The 15,375-nt window shown below is 41.6% G+C and overlaps 1 protein-coding gene across 1 annotated transcript; it reads left to right on the forward strand.

Moving 5' to 3' along the window:
- The first annotated feature begins 6,100 nt into the window (after nt 1–6,100).
- On the forward strand, nt 6,101–13,335 carry ANKRD1 (ankyrin repeat domain 1). Its single transcript, XM_062496610.1, has 9 exons — nt 6,101–6,130; nt 7,324–7,503; nt 9,348–9,485; nt 9,575–9,682; nt 10,304–10,402; nt 11,470–11,568; nt 11,710–11,808; nt 11,951–12,049; nt 13,225–13,335. Exons 1-9 carry the CDS (start codon nt 6,101–6,103, stop codon nt 13,333–13,335), a joined length of 963 nt encoding a protein of 320 aa, XP_062352594.1.
- Nucleotides 13,336–15,375: the final 2,040 nt, after the last annotated feature.

The raw sequence follows: 15,375 nt of genomic DNA on the forward strand, positions 1-15,375 counted from the left end.
TATTTTCCCCAGGTAATAGTGATTTTAAAATGCTCCTCCAGCTGTTTCTAACATTATAGTGGATATGATTCCCACAAACGAGAAAGACAGAGGCTCCCCGAGTGCACATCTTATAAGAGAGTTGTGACACACTACTATTTTGCTAAGAGATTACAAAATCAATGCTTTATGAAAACATCATCATATTTTAAAGCAAAATCCATCCAATTCTTTATCCCCTTGATTCCCTGAGCTCCCTTTTACTCACAAGAAGCAGGAATCTCCCTCAGATAGAGCATCCACTTGGGCTGCATCCAAAGACACCATAGCTTCAGTGCCAGTAAAGCAGAGAAGCTCCTTTTCATTTTTTCTTAGCTCCCAAGATGTCTTGACTGGCTGAAAATGATGAAAGAGTTAACAGGCTGGCTGACCTGACTCAGTCCTAGAAAAACAGAGGGAAGAGTTAACCAAAGCTTTATCAAGACAGAATCAGACAAGTTACATGAAATGGATGCCAACATGTGGGGCTAGATGCAAAGCAGATTTTTTTGAAAGTGTGGTTTTGCAGAATGAAAGGTCTGGTTGAGAGTAGCATTCATGTTAATGCAGTTTACTTGGGTCTTGCCAAAGGCATTTCATTTCATGGCATATGTTGGTTTGATTAAAAAGCATGCATTGTAAGGAATTAAAAGGATGCACTTTGGAAGAACTAAAAGTTGGCTCGCTGACAGATTGCAAAGTGGTGAGAGTAACAAGTGGAACTATTTCCAGCAGATTCCCACAAGGATCAGTTCCTGGTACAACATCGTTTAGTATTTTCATCACGTGTCCAAACAATGATGTAAAATCAGTCCCAAGATGGTTGGGGCCTGGAACACTCATGGTCTCAGAAACGGCTGGGAGAACTGGACTTATTCAGCCTGGAGAAGAGAAAGCTTCAGGGAAAGTAAAAACAGCCTAGGAGGAGGTTACAAAGAAAGAGCCAGGCCCTTTACAGAGGTTTGTGGGGAGAGAGCAAGACACTATGATCATAAGTTGAAAGTGGGGGAGTTTCAACTATATATAACAAAAAAGAAATTGCTAAGAGGTCAATCAGACATTGGATCAGGATGGCAAAGGCTGTTATGAAATCTCTTTCCTTGGGGGTTTTTAAGATCTGATTGCATGAAGCCTGGAACAACCTTACCTGAATTAAATTTTAACCTTGTTTGGAGCAGAAACTTGGACTGGATGGCATCCCAAAATCTCCCCTTGGGAGGAATGCAATTTGGTTAATTCCTCCTGGAGAGGGATTTGGGAATCCTGATGGATAACTACTTCAACATTTGCTCTAATGTAAGACTACGGGGAAAAGCAATGGCTGGATGTTATTTGGTCGCTGCTGTCAAGAGCTCCATAAGAAAACTGACAACTTTGCAGAGTGGAATTCCTAAAATAGAAGCAGCCAGTTGGAAGTGACCATCACTTCCTTAGGTACAGCCTGTCAAGGCTTGTACTGCTGCCCCATGGAGCTCTCCAGCATCTCCTGAGCTGCTGCTTTTGCTATGGAAGTGGAGTGAAGGACAGCTAGGACCCGGATTTTGTCCTGTGCATGCTATACAGCATTTCAGAGAGATGTTTCTATCACCCAAAACTATAGCAGCCCCTTACAGACAAAAAAAGGCATTGCACTACTGGGGTGAAAGGGAGTACTTAGGAGCTTTTAGGCAAAGCTTTACCAAGATTCAGTAACTGGAGGCTTTAAGTTAGACAACGTGAAATTCTAAATAAAAATAAAGTCAAAAAATGCCACAGCTCTCCAGAGTGAACATGAATTCTCCCTTGTTGCTATTCAAAAGTACCTGCCATGCTTTACTTCAGAGCAAGTGGCCAGTGATGGATCGTGACTCAGGTCAACAGGATTTGCAGGCAGGCACTCACTGTTCTCTACTTTAAGCATATTTCCTTTCCTGCCTGATTTGGAGTTGTTCTGGAGTATTTCTGAACAGTAGAAACCTTTAAGACAATTCCACCACAAATGTAGTCAGAGGTTACATGAACAGCATCAGCACAGGTGTGCTGGAGCAGCAGGACCTTGACCTATACTGGTAACTAGAAAGGCAAGAAGCCAAGAGATAAACCCATTTGACCACAGGTACCAACCCTTCTGATGTGTTTGCTGCACTTGCTTGTTAGCTGAGATCCATTAAGATGAATTATCTAGATTCACATGTCATAGAGATGCCACTGTGATAAAGCTCATGGCCTCAAATACATTCAAATACCTTGTTTTTAAATAGAAATCACAGTTGTATTTTTTTTCTGTTATATGAAATCCCCAACCCTTATGTAATTTGAAGAGGTTTTTTTTTTTTAAGTTGATCTGAAGTGATGCAACTATTGACTCATTGCTGATTTGAGTTTTGACACTAGAGAACTGTGTTAGTCAGACCAGCAACCTGCTAGGCTATGAATTCTTTGTTTCTTCAGTAACAATCAGAAAAAAAATGGCATAATAAACTCATCTTTTAATTTAATAATCTCTTACTTTCTTATTTTGTACTAGCCTAATATTCCTATGTAAAAAAAAAAGTTTTGTGGGATTTTTTTTCCTCTGAGAAGACAATGTACTTCCCTTTAGCAGTTTTAGACACAAAAATACACATTGATGAGTAGTCTTTAATCAGATGATGTAGCAATTCCCTGACCACTTTAGAAAAAGCAGACAGACATATATTGCTAAAATGAAAAAGTTAGAACATGACTGGTATAATTATCACGTCATAGTTAATTCATTCCAAAATCAGTTAACTTCTTGACAAAAGTATGCAAAGAGTATATGTTAGACAAATAAAAGTGTTTCCTGGTTTTTATGGAAAACCAACAAGAGGAGGAAATGAATGCATTCTTGCAATATGCAATTATATACTGCTGTGCTGCATGTGGATATATAAGGTGTGCTGGGTGCACACACACTACAAAATGAACAAGCCATTACACACCAACACATCACTAAGCCAGGAGGAGTAACCTGTGGGTTACTACTTCTTCTGTGTACCTTGGTTACAAATTTATCTTTGACTGCACACACGTGGAACAGTTTGCTAGCTCAATAATCTCTTAGGTGCATAACCACTCCTCAGCTGAGTGAGTTTTTCATACCTTTACTTATTTAGCAGCAGGAAAAGGATAACAGGCAGCCAGGCACAGTGACACCCAAGGGCAGCATCTAAGGGTGCATGGACAGGGCCAAGGGCAGAGAGCTGGAAAATGTAAGATAGATGAGTTGAGCAGTGACACCACTGAAAACATGATGCTCACACACTTGATGGGAGGTGGCAATATAATTTTTATCACACATGATACTTTCACTCTACCATTAATCACTTAGAAAAATTAATTACATTCTTTACTCTAAGCAGACAGTTCCATTTTGGTAGCAGGGAACAGGGTGTGCCACAGTTTTCTCCCTGTGCTGAGCCTACTGTCCTTTCGTGTTTTCTCTGTGGAGGATTTTGGTGACAATATCCAGTTGCCTCACACCTTGCAGATGATTGCTCTGCCCTTATCCTTCAGTGGAGTGGCAAGAGTTTTTCAGATTCCTGTTACACATTGCCCACTGACCATCTGCTATTACCACCTTAACAAGAAATCACTTGATGAAAGGTGATTGAGTGGTTACCATCCAGTACAAGGTTACAAGCTCATTATACTACTTCCCTCTCCAATATTAAGCAATAGTGATAAGCCAAGAGTCTTAGCTGATACAAACCGGTGCATTTCTGCTATTTCAATAGTGCTGCCCTTGTTTACATGACATTTAGCTTAAAAGCATTTACTGTTAGGTTAATTTAGATCCCAGCCATTGGTTAAAGTGGGTTTCTGGGTGCCACTGTCTTAAAATGGAAACTTGGGATAATCAAGGAATATTCTTTATTATTCTTTTAGTCATCATGGATGGGATGCTTTAAAAATGAATCAGCTGTGGTGTTTCGGTAGCACTCATGAGAACTTGGTTTCTGTTTCCCCTCAGAGCACTGAGGTTTCCTGTAAAGCTACTCTGACTCTGGATTTATGTACCATTTGCAGAGGAAGATCTGTCTGCTTAAAGCTTCCACATTAGGTTTTGCTGAGTCAGTTTTATATATCAAGCTGTTAAAAAGAAAAAAAAAAAAAGGAAAGCAAAACCAGGGAAAAGTAAGCTTCAAAAAAAAAATTAGTCTAGAGGAAGTTCCCAGTTCCTTAATCAGTTTTTGTTCTAAAACGAAACCTCTCTATTTCTCTTGCTGCATCAGGTCTCTGTTCTGATGTGTTTCCATTAAACTAGAAGCATTCTATGCAGCCTGTTAGGGTTGTGGATTTCAAGACAATCTCCCAAATGAAAATCAGAGAACTGAACTGGTTGAGGTAAGCTGTTAGCAGACAAGAAAAAGCCAGAGCTTCCTCTTGTCATAGAGACATTTAGCAGGAGTACAAAACTGCAGTGAAAAAAAGCCTGGCAGTGTGAACATACCACTAGAGGGGAATGATAGCATTGCTGTACTTAAGTTTGGAAAAAATATTCTGAAAGGTTGTGTTGCTAGCACATACTCTATTTTAGTTCTGGGACTCATCCTCTAATGTCATATATATTCTGAGTGCTAAAGGCACCACCTGATGTCCAGCTTCATTTCAGGGAAAGGGAGGGCATAGGTATGATGGGCACTGTAAGACAAGTTTGGATGTACTCGGATTACTGGGAGATAGTTCAGAGGAGAGACACCTTGAAAGGTCAATGTCAGGAATGCAGCATGCTAATGATGCTAATGATATAAACAACACCCAAGATAGGTCTCAATTTGGTGAAGCACTTATGTACATGTTGTACTTGAGGCACCTGAGCTGCTGTATTCATTTCAGCCAGGTGACCTGTGTACCTCACCAGACATGAGTTCCAGGCATTGCACTATCACAGAACTGGTGTTTCTTGGCATTTATCCACAATCTTTGAATGCAGAGATTAATGCATCTTCCTCTTATAAAACTGCCTTCTGCTGGTGATCATTCTCCTGATTCCAGACGACTCAGATTCATAGCATAAGAAAAGCTTTCCCAGAGATTCAATAGGTTTTGTTCCTCAAAACACATACATCATCTGCAAATATCTGTGTGTATCTCATCTTATCCTAAAAATAAAAGAAATCACTTCTGGGCCCCTATTCTCTCATATCCAGAAGGAAAACATTGCCTGAGAAAACAGTACTGAATTTCCCTTTTTTTTGGTTTGTTTTTTTTGTTTTTTTTTTTTTTTTTTTTTTTGTTTGGTTGGTTTGTTTGTTTTGTTTTTTTCTTTTGCATAATAGGACATAATTTATTCTTTGGCTTACAATCATTGACAAGGGTTCAGACAAATGCAAATCGTACTGTTTTGATATCTTACACTGATTGTAACTTATCATGTCATAGGCCCTTTTAGCACCAGAGACATCATTCTGGTATAAAAATCCCTACAGAGAATTCCTTCCAACAAATATAGAAGACTGTCATCATGATGAAAAAAAGCCTTTCCTCTAAAAGTGTTTATCATCCAAAAATAAATACCAATGAAATAATGGATTTTCGAGATTTTAGAGGTAATAATCCATTCATCAGGAAGATATTGCTGCAAGCGTTGTACATAAGCCACTTACCCTTTCCAGTCTTACAGTCATCTGAATGTCAATTAAAAAAAAGAGAGAAGAAGATGAAGTTATAATGCTGCATCAACAGACAGCTGTCCTAGTGGGCACTGGGAGGACAGAATGACTCGCATTGCTGAGCAGTGCAGTCATTGCCTAAGGAATGGTGAGCTCACATTTCATTGTGATTCCCATCCTGGTGTGGTCAGACTGTGGGGCTCTCCCCCTTGCTCGCCCAGCTGACGCCCCTCTGCTGCCTGGACACCAGATCTGGCTCGTTAACGTGTCTGGAATGAGCGTGAGCCACCTCTCAGCTGGCAGGCACAAGGGGCATACTTGGCTTCCCAGGTTGGAATATTATCTCATTCAAGCACAGTTCCCCCCAAAGATATATAAGTGCAGTGAGCGTGGTGGTCCCTGCAGAGCTGGCCTGAGCCCTGGGAGGTTTCAGCCATACAGGAGCACAGCCTTCAATCGCAGCAAACATGACGATGATGATGAAAGTAGAAGAGCTGGTAGGTGCAACCTTCTTTCATTTACTCACAAACAATTGTTTTCTAGACTGTCATTAAACCAGGCAGAGAAGGAGGACTTTTGTGGATCACTGGTTTAGCAGGTTACCAGCACTGCTGTGCTCTAGGTGCAAACACTTATATACTGTTTATTATATTATTGTATTTTCATTTTCCTTGGGAAAGGGTCTCACCACAGACACAATTACACAGCTGTTTGGATTTGACATCACAGCACAGCTCACCAGAAGATCAACCAAAATTTAGCTATTTACTTGACTTTGCCTTGATTTTAATTTACATATATTTTAGAAGCCAGTAATCTAATGATCACACTAAGTAATTTCAATCTAATAAGGCACTGGAACAACATATTAATGCAGGGAAACTACAGTATTTTATAATACTAAATTAACAGTTTAATAATAGCATTGTTTTCTAACAATAAACTAACAGTTCCTAGAGCCACTGCTGTCCATGATGTAAAAGAGCCTTTGAAAAGTTAGGTCTAGATCACAAGTAATGGGACATTCCACTACAGGATTCAGACTAAGAATGTCTGATCTGATCAGGAAACTGGGGAAACAGGAATGATTCAGTAAAAGACTGCATTTATTTTCCCAGATGGCTTTGTTAAGATACAACTGCCTAACCAGTTAATGCTGTCTTAAATTCTTTGGCAAGGTTCTCAGTTTCTTCTGCATTGGACTCTATAACAAATAAAATTTTACAAGGTAATCGAACAGAAAGGCAGTCTAGGCCACATGAACCACTCTCAAAATACACATCTGCTTCTACTAAGTTTAACACATTATCTCTTTGTACACACAGAATTGGGCATCAGAAATATTTCTGAAAACTATTGAAAGCTGTGCTGCTACACAGCACCTCATAGCTTCTGCCATTCTGCTATAAATGGGACTTTGGTACTGACAGCAATGGATAAAACCAGCCTTGAAATCACTCAGCAAGCCAATTTAACTGCATGGGAGATGTGCCCCAGCCAGTTGCATCCCCAGCTAACCCAGGCACAGGCAGAATGGCCTGTCCTGGCTGTCACACACTCCCAGAGAAGGCAGGAATGAGGTGAAATCAGCCCTAGACAATCCATGATCCCAGGTGGAGGCTACTGCAGTCAAGAATCCACTGATGCTCTTATATCATGTTTTATATCATGTCTTGTATCACATTTACAGGTGACTGGGAAGAAGGTGGATGATAAAGAGACTGGCAGCTTCCTCCCTGAGGACTTCAAAAATGGAGAGTATGAAGCTGCCGTAAGATTAGAGAAGCAGGAGGACCTAAAGACAATCCCTGAGCACTCACTGACCCGAGGTGATCTGGCTCATGAGAAGGACAAAAAGCTAGAAGCAGAGGTAGGTACTTGGGTTTTCTGCTTGGATTTTTATCATCATGGATGCATTTACTGCTGCAGTCCTTGAAGTTCTGCCTCTCTCTAAGTTAGAAATACATGCATGGTGAACTAGAAAAATGTTTGGGAGACCACCATGAAAGGAGGCTGGTCTAAAGTCCACTGAAGACCATGGAGATCTGCTCACCTCTGTAGCCTGTGGGTGCAGGCAGTGACACCTTGAAGCAGAACCTAGAACACCCCCTGTATTGCCTGACTGAAACCCTGAGAGCTCCTGCTGGCCAGGGTCACCTGCTGCAGGCTGTCAGTAAGGGGGGAGCAATCAGAGCCAGTGAGACACCTTCAGCTTGCACACCTAATGACTGCTACCAAAAATAGCTAACTCACAAAAGATGTAAGAGTGCATCTCTGAAGCCAAAAGCCTTAATTAACATGAAAATGTTCTTTTTATGCAAACACATCATTACACTTACTTGCACATTTGGGAAGAACACTTAGAAATGAAACTCATACTGGTCTACAGAACAGTACTGGCTTCTATTCCTGCAGCATGACAATTCTCCCTAGATCCCTAAGAAATAATGCTTTTCCCCCAAAACCACAGTAACTACAATATTTTTAATTTCTTTTTGTGAATAAGATATCAATTGGCTTAAAAATTTAAAGTGATTTGGAAATGAAAAAGTTTAGCAGGGGCAATAAGACTTTGTTCTAAAATATGAAGAGTGTGAAAGTCAGTCTCAGAAACATTAGAATAAAAACTACTTCTTAAACTTCAGCAGAGACATCATTAGGTACAGAGGTATTTTTGAGTTCCTTCAAAGCAGGTTCTGAAGAACTTTATGGGTTTCCAGTTATCCACAGTCAGCATAATTATTTTCCATTAGGTCAATGATCTGCAGATCAAACCATAAATGCAGAGAATAATAAAAAGAAGAGGTGGAAATAACTTGAATAAGAATTTAGTTGACAAAACTGTATACCATACGACAGGGTGTCACCAGTGTATTTACCCTTAATCACACTATGGGACAGAATCTGTCATCTGTGCTCACCCTGAGTTAACTCTTGTTTGTGAATCTCCCTTCTGAAGTCAAGGGCACCTCGTGGGATCTCAGTTCAGGCAACACACTCACCCTTGGTGTCAGAAGTGCCCCACACTGACTTCATGCCCAGATGCTTTTTGCAAGCAGGTTTGGAGAAGTCTTAAACATATATTGAACTGCCCCATCAAGGATGCAGGACATTCTTCGTGGCTTCCCTGAATGTAATAACACTTGCAGATTGAAATGCTAGGATCATTCTGAACCTTGTTCTTCTCTTGAGGGTATGTTTTTAAGCAAAGAGAATTAAGTTCAAATAATTAAGGGGCTGCATCATTAAAAAAGTGATTAAAGAAAATCACTTGGTGGAAGTCAGTTGAAACTGCAGGAGCTTTCCAGCTCTCATAAGCTGCACATGAAATTTTTTAAATTCTTGTGCCAGAAGAGAATGTAGTGCTGCTCTGACTCCTGGTCTAAATTCATGGCACAACATATGGCTCAAGAGGAAGTTATGAAGAGGCATATGAATGGTATATGAAAATATATAATGGTATATGAAAAACTATAGATGAGGTAGAATTTCTTGCATAGTTAGCAACTTATTGTAATGGTCAGTTAGCCCCATCCACAAAAAAACCAAAACAAAACCAAGAAAAAAACCACCCACAAAAAAACCCACAATTATTTCAAAGTTCATCCACTGTCAATTGAATTCAGCTGAATAGTATCACATTGCTGTCCTGCCACTCTGAAAGGGAGAGGTGGTCACACAGCTCAACTTGCTGCCTTCCCTCATTTGTTTCAGCTGAAGAAGAAGAAATTACAGGCCAGGTCAAAACTTGAAAACTTGGAAGATCTTGAAAAAATTATTGAGCTGAAGAAGAAGAAAAGATGCAAGAAAGTAAAAGTGCCTGTTTTAAAGAAACCTGAACCAGAAGTTATTGTAAGTTACTTCAAAGTACCTTATTCTGGGAAAGCATTAATGGGGGTTTGTGCCACACACATTTATGTTCTCTATATTCTTTCCTTCAGACAGGACCTGTGGATATTCCCACATTCTTCAAAGCTGCACTGGAGAATAAGTTGCCAGTAATTGAAAAATACCTGTCAGACAAAGGGGATCCAAATGTCTGTGATAAGGTACAGTCTTCTTCCTAATGCAAAGCCTGCTACAGAAGAGAGCAAAAATAATTATTATCATGAGGTTTTGTAGATTCCACCCTCATGAGAGGAAAAAAGGGGTGGGGGAAAGTAAATAAATTCTGCAAGTTTTCTACTTCAAGATTTCTAGTGGCCACTGAGACCCTTCAAAATCATATTACCTCAAAAGAGTTTTATATTTAAAAGATGCTGTTGGTGCCCAGGAGAACCTGATTTTCTGTAAAAGGTGATCTTCCAAAGCTATGGAAAAAGAGAGAAGTTTTTCTGCAGAACAACAGAAATAAGTGACTGTCCCTGTACTCCATCGTGCACTTTCAAAACACAGTGTAGCATGTTGGATGGGGAACTCAACAGGTGTCATTTTAAATCTGGACACCATACTGCAGATACTTCTCCTATCCTTTAAAATGCTGGGTAGGCGGCTCTTAGCTATCAGGTTGCTATTAAAATTTAGCAGATTTCAGGTCTCAAAACTATTAGTTCTTCAAAAGGAATCAGCATGGAGTATGCATTTGCCATCAAACTAGGGGGAGGAGAAGAGATTTAGAGATATCTTTGTGCCATATGCAATGTCTAACTTGGCGCTGTTTCAATTGCCAGTACAAACGCACTGCGCTGCACAGGGCATGCTCTGAAGGACATCTAGAGGTGGTGAAAAAGTTGGTGGAAGCTGGAGCCCAGCTTGAACAGAAAGATATGGTATGCACATCCACTCACACCTCTTCCAAACACTGCTCTTTGTTTTATACGTGCCAGGAGAACCATTTATAGAAGTGCTTCTTACTGAGGAGGAGCACTAAAAGGTCTTAAAATGTCTTTGCAGTTTATCCTTAAAATAACATTGTTGAGAAGAGATTTCAGGAGGGAGGGGCTGCCTCCCTGTGCCGAAATGGTTGTTGGAAAACACAGGGAGTGCCGGCCAGCAGAGAGCCACAAACAAGGAAGCCTAGGGCAGGCTGAGAGAGCTGAGGTCAGGCTCCCGGCTCGGCGCGGTGCTGGGACAGCGCAGGTAGCCGGGGGCAGCGCGGATTTCCAGCCTGTGCCCGGGAGAGCCGCCTGCTCCTCCGGAATTCCGGCCACAAGGGTTCCCGGGTATCCGCAGCTTCTGCAGCTGTTTCTGTGCTTCTCTGCCCTTTTCCCTTGGCTGAACAGTTGGCGCTGGCCAGCCTTGCAGGCGCTCGCAGAGTTGGGAGGAAGAGGAGGAGGGACGGGCAGAGTGGGACCGTCCCTACCAGCACAGCTCAGGGCGTAGATGTTGAATCTTGTAGAGGAAAGGGGTTTTAATTCGCTTTGTGGACTTGCATAACTTGGGGAGTTGGTTATTTTTTAAAAGAGAACTATTCTTTCCTTTGAGCTTCATGTTCTATGTGTTTTAGAACCCAAAAGGCATTGAATAAAAAATATTAACTAGCACCTACCAGCCACATACCTGGCTAAAGGTGACATCTAAGCTTAAATAATAGACACAAACATCCTCTCTCACAGCAGGGTTGCCAAGATCTCTGTCTTTAGAAGCAATGTGCAATGAATGTGAAGAGTGAGAAATTCACAGCACCGCAGAAATTAGGGCAAAATAAGAAAAGCTGTTACTAGAAACATTTTTTTTTTTCTTTTACTAGAAGCAATTCTTTTTACTAGAACCTGTGATCGCTGTGAAGCGGTCTTGGTTAAATCGCATAAAATTAATCTGCGTTAATTTAGAAAACTGATAAATATAGTGGGTTTTTTTAATATTAAAATATTTTAACTTCTTTTTCCTGTTAAAGCTTCATTCTACAGCTCTGCACTGGGCATGCCGGGGTGGGAATCTGGATGTTCTGAAATTCCTACTGGACAAAGGGATAAACATAAATGCAAGAGACAAGGTAGGCGCTTCTGGAACTCCGCACCTTTTTACACGGGATACGAAAGCCGACCCTTGCTCGCAGTAGGTAACCGGTGGCAGCTGTTTTTGCAGCCGCTTTTCCCTGTCCCATGGTGTGACCGTGTGGTCCGTGTCCCCCCAGCTGCTGAGCACGCCCCTGCACGTGGCGGTGCGAACAGGTCGCTACGACTGCGGGGAGCAGCTCATCGCCTGCGAGGCGGACCTCAACGCCAGAGACAGGGTAAGCGCCCACACCTCTCCTGCCACCCCGGCAGCACCGGCCTGCCGCCTGTCCCCAGAGCTCCAGCCGCCTCGGAGGAGCCCGGAGCGCCTGGGCTGGCCCTGGAAGCCGGCAGGACTGACGCTGTGTCCCGTGTCCCTAGGAAGGGGACACACCGATGCACGACGCGGTGAGGCTGAACCGCTACAAAATCATCAGGCTTCTGATTCTGCACGGAGCAAACCTGACTCTAAAGAACTGCGTGAGTAATGGCGCGAAATCGAAGTCATTTTAAAATGCTTTGCGAGAAGTTTCCCACCAGAGCAGTTCCATAGGTTTCGAGACCGGGAGACTATTTTGAACACTTAATTAGATCATTTCAGAGCTAATTAAAGAAGAGCTGAGACAGGGAAAGGGTAACAGGGGAGGTTAGGGAAAAGATGAAAAAACCCCGTACCTCTTTTAAAACCAGAGCCCACTATCTGCTACTTAGACAACATCACACCTTTCTATCATTTATTTTGATTACTCATATCACGAAGATATGTAATAGACAGACACGCTGCACAGCTTCTGAGTTTCAACCACCACTGAGACAAGATCTTAGCTTGTAAGAGAAATCTCCTTTTCTTATGCCCACAGCTGAGGCCAGCCCCAGCACTACACCTGGCTGATAACTTTACTGCTGGGTAACAAATCCCTGTGGCTGAGCAGAGAGCAGTCCCCACCTGGCTGTGCTCAGAGCCACTGCAGCAGCGGCACTGCTCCAGCTCTGTGACCACTTGTTAAAATATAGCACTTGACAGACCTTTTCTCCCACATCCAAACCTAACAGCAGTAGCATTGCCAGTCAATGTTTTTGACTGACAATCAGTCAAAACGCCAGGGGACAAGGATGAGAACAGTCACTGGAACACTGTACTCCTTGCTCTCTGCCCACCTCCCTGAAGTGTGGCTGCTCCCAGCACTATCCCTCATCAGAGTACAACAATTATGGAAGGTACAGCCCCAAAGGCCAGACTTGCTCTCTCAGACTTTGCAAATAAAAGTTGGTCCTACTTAATTCCTGTGGTTCATAGCCTAATTAAACTCTTACCTGAATTCTGCATTAAGTGGAAGAGTGTCTTACTGAGCTTGCACCTAAATATATTTCTAATCACTTGAAGCTAGAACAAAAGGAACACCTGCATATTCTGCTGGTCACAACATTTGCCTAAACCCACTGAAACCCAGGAAATTTTCATCGTGGGTCTGGCCAGGACTGGGACTAGATCTGTAGAGCGAAAGTACTCTGACCTCAGGGGTGCAAGAGTAAGTCTAAGCCTGTGCATGCAGAAGGAATTCACATCATGCAGATGCACTGAACAAGTATTTAAGAAAGAACAAGGACTTGGCCATCACCAGATGAAATGAAATATTCCTATTTCTTTTAACCAGGAAGGGAAAACCCCTATGGATCTTGTTCTTCAGTGGCAGAATGGCACCAAAGAGATATTCAACAGCCTGAAAGATAATTCCAAAAAGAGTGCCCATCGAGGTAAATTCTGAAGAGAGAAACCAGACCATGCTCATTTTGCTGCTTTGAAATGCTTCCCACAAACCTGAATGAAAATGTCCCTGAACATCTACTGAAAATATTTATGGCACTGGATTATTTGAGGTCCTTCCACTGAAAACTGCAAGAAACCTGCCAAGAAATTATTTTAAAAGACAGGTTGAGTGTTAAAATTCCACTAGCTCTAAAATGGCTTTATTTATTACTTATTTATTATTTATTTATTTAAAAGTAATTTTTAATTATGCTCATTATTTAAGCTTTCTTTTTATAGATACAATTGGTCTAAATGCAATTTTTGACAGCAATTTAAATCCTTTTGTCTTAAATGGCAGCATTTCAGCTACATTAGCAACTTTCCTCAAGCCTTCCAATAGCTCTAAATAGCAAATACATGCAACTGTTGCCGTGTCTCATTACTAAAATAACCTGTGAATTGAGTGGTGGTATGTGGAAGAGCACTGGAAGAAGGTATACTGAGGTGCCAAGTGGATTTAATGAAGTAGTTGAGTAATGGTGTTTGGCAATTGTGGTTGATAATGAGCCTGAGGACAGAGCTCCAACCACCATGTACCCCTTTGGACTGAAGGATTCAGATAAAATGTTGTGAGGGTGAGAGGAGACTGTATTAGGGAAGTGGGTTTTTTTTAAAACTAGACGACTACAAAGTATGATGATATAAGAATGCAAAATCAGATTATGTATATTTGTAAATTTGTACTGCTTTTTCTGTACATTTTGAACTGATCAATTTCAAATTAAAATAACAGAGTGGTTCTTTTTACTTGCTGGAGTGGTGAGCATGCATGGGGAAATTTTGTCTCTCTTTAAAGCAAGTTCACATCATGTCTGTTGTAACAGTCTTAAAAATTTAAAAAAACTCTCTCAGCTGCCAAGCGCAACCATCACTTGAACTACCTCCCTGCCACTGTTAGATAAACTCCTTCTCACTTATTAAATGAAGGTGAAACATGTGAAAGCAGACAGTATTTTGAGTACCTTTTTTTTTTTGAGTACCTTTGTTTTGTAAAACAAAGTTAGTTCCATTACTGAACTTGATTTAAAAATACAAATTCTTAGTTAGTCATTACTCTGTGGAACACAAGACAGCTCCAGTTACCCAGGCCAAGAGAGATGCCAAGTTCTGTTAGGAAAGGCAGACACTTTTCCCTTTGCAGAGGCAACTTTCAGTGTTGCCAGCCAGGGTATGATGTCCCATTTCATAGAATCACAGAACAGTTTGGGCTGGAAGAGGCCTTTAAAGCTCATCTATTCCAGGGCCATTTCCAACACAATCAGAGCCCTGTAGCACCTGGCCATCAATAGGGATAGGACAGCTACCACTTCTCTGGGCAACCTGTGCTAGTGTTTCACCACCGTCATTGTAAAAGACTTTTTGCTTGTATCCAAACTAAATCCACCTTTTTTTTTTTTTAGTTTAAACCCATTACCTCCTGTCACATCACAATAGGCTGAGATGAAAATTCTGGAGAAATCTTTCTTATAAGTCCCCTTTAAATAGTGAAAGGTCCCAGTAAGCTGGCACTGGCACCTTCTGCTCTCCAGGCTGAACAGCCCCAGCTCTCTTAGCCCTTCCACACAGAACTGCTCCACCCTTCTTACCAGCTTTTGGCCCTTTATGGACACACTCCAACAGCTCCAAGATCTTCGTGTGCTGAGGTTCCCCAGAGCTGGATACAACACTCTGAGCAGAGGGATAGTTAGATGCTGCATTCAGGTAAATTCCTAGTTATCCACTGGGTAGCCTGACAGACAAATATGCCAGAGGATTTCACACTCCTTTACCAATCCACATTAGCTGGCTTTACAGTCTGTGTGCTGGGCAATGTCCTGAGATGATGTCAGAAATGGGCAGCAATGAATAGTTGTTCCTGGAATGCCAGTTTTGGAGTGAATTTACACAAAACCCAGAGAAGCAAGCAAAAGAACCACCTCTTCTGTCTGCAGGCAGCTCTCCTAGACTGAGGCCAACAGCTTCAGACAGATGAGACTTTTCTCACACGAGCACTGTA

This window comes from Cinclus cinclus, chromosome 7 (genome assembly GCF_963662255.1).
Source record: "Cinclus cinclus chromosome 7, bCinCin1.1, whole genome shotgun sequence".
In the NCBI taxonomy this organism is placed as follows: Eukaryota; Metazoa; Chordata; class Aves; order Passeriformes; family Cinclidae; genus Cinclus; species Cinclus cinclus.

Coding starts and splice junctions, on each gene's coding strand:
- ANKRD1 (XM_062496610.1), top strand. CDS start 6,101: ATGACGATGATGATGAAAGTAGAAGAGCTG. Junction 9,683..10,303: donor ATCCAAATGTCTGTGATAAG/GTACAGTCTTCT, acceptor TTCAATTGCCAG/TACAAACGCACTGCGCTGCA. Junction 10,403..11,469: donor AGCTTGAACAGAAAGATATG/GTATGCACATCC, acceptor TTCCTGTTAAAG/CTTCATTCTACAGCTCTGCA.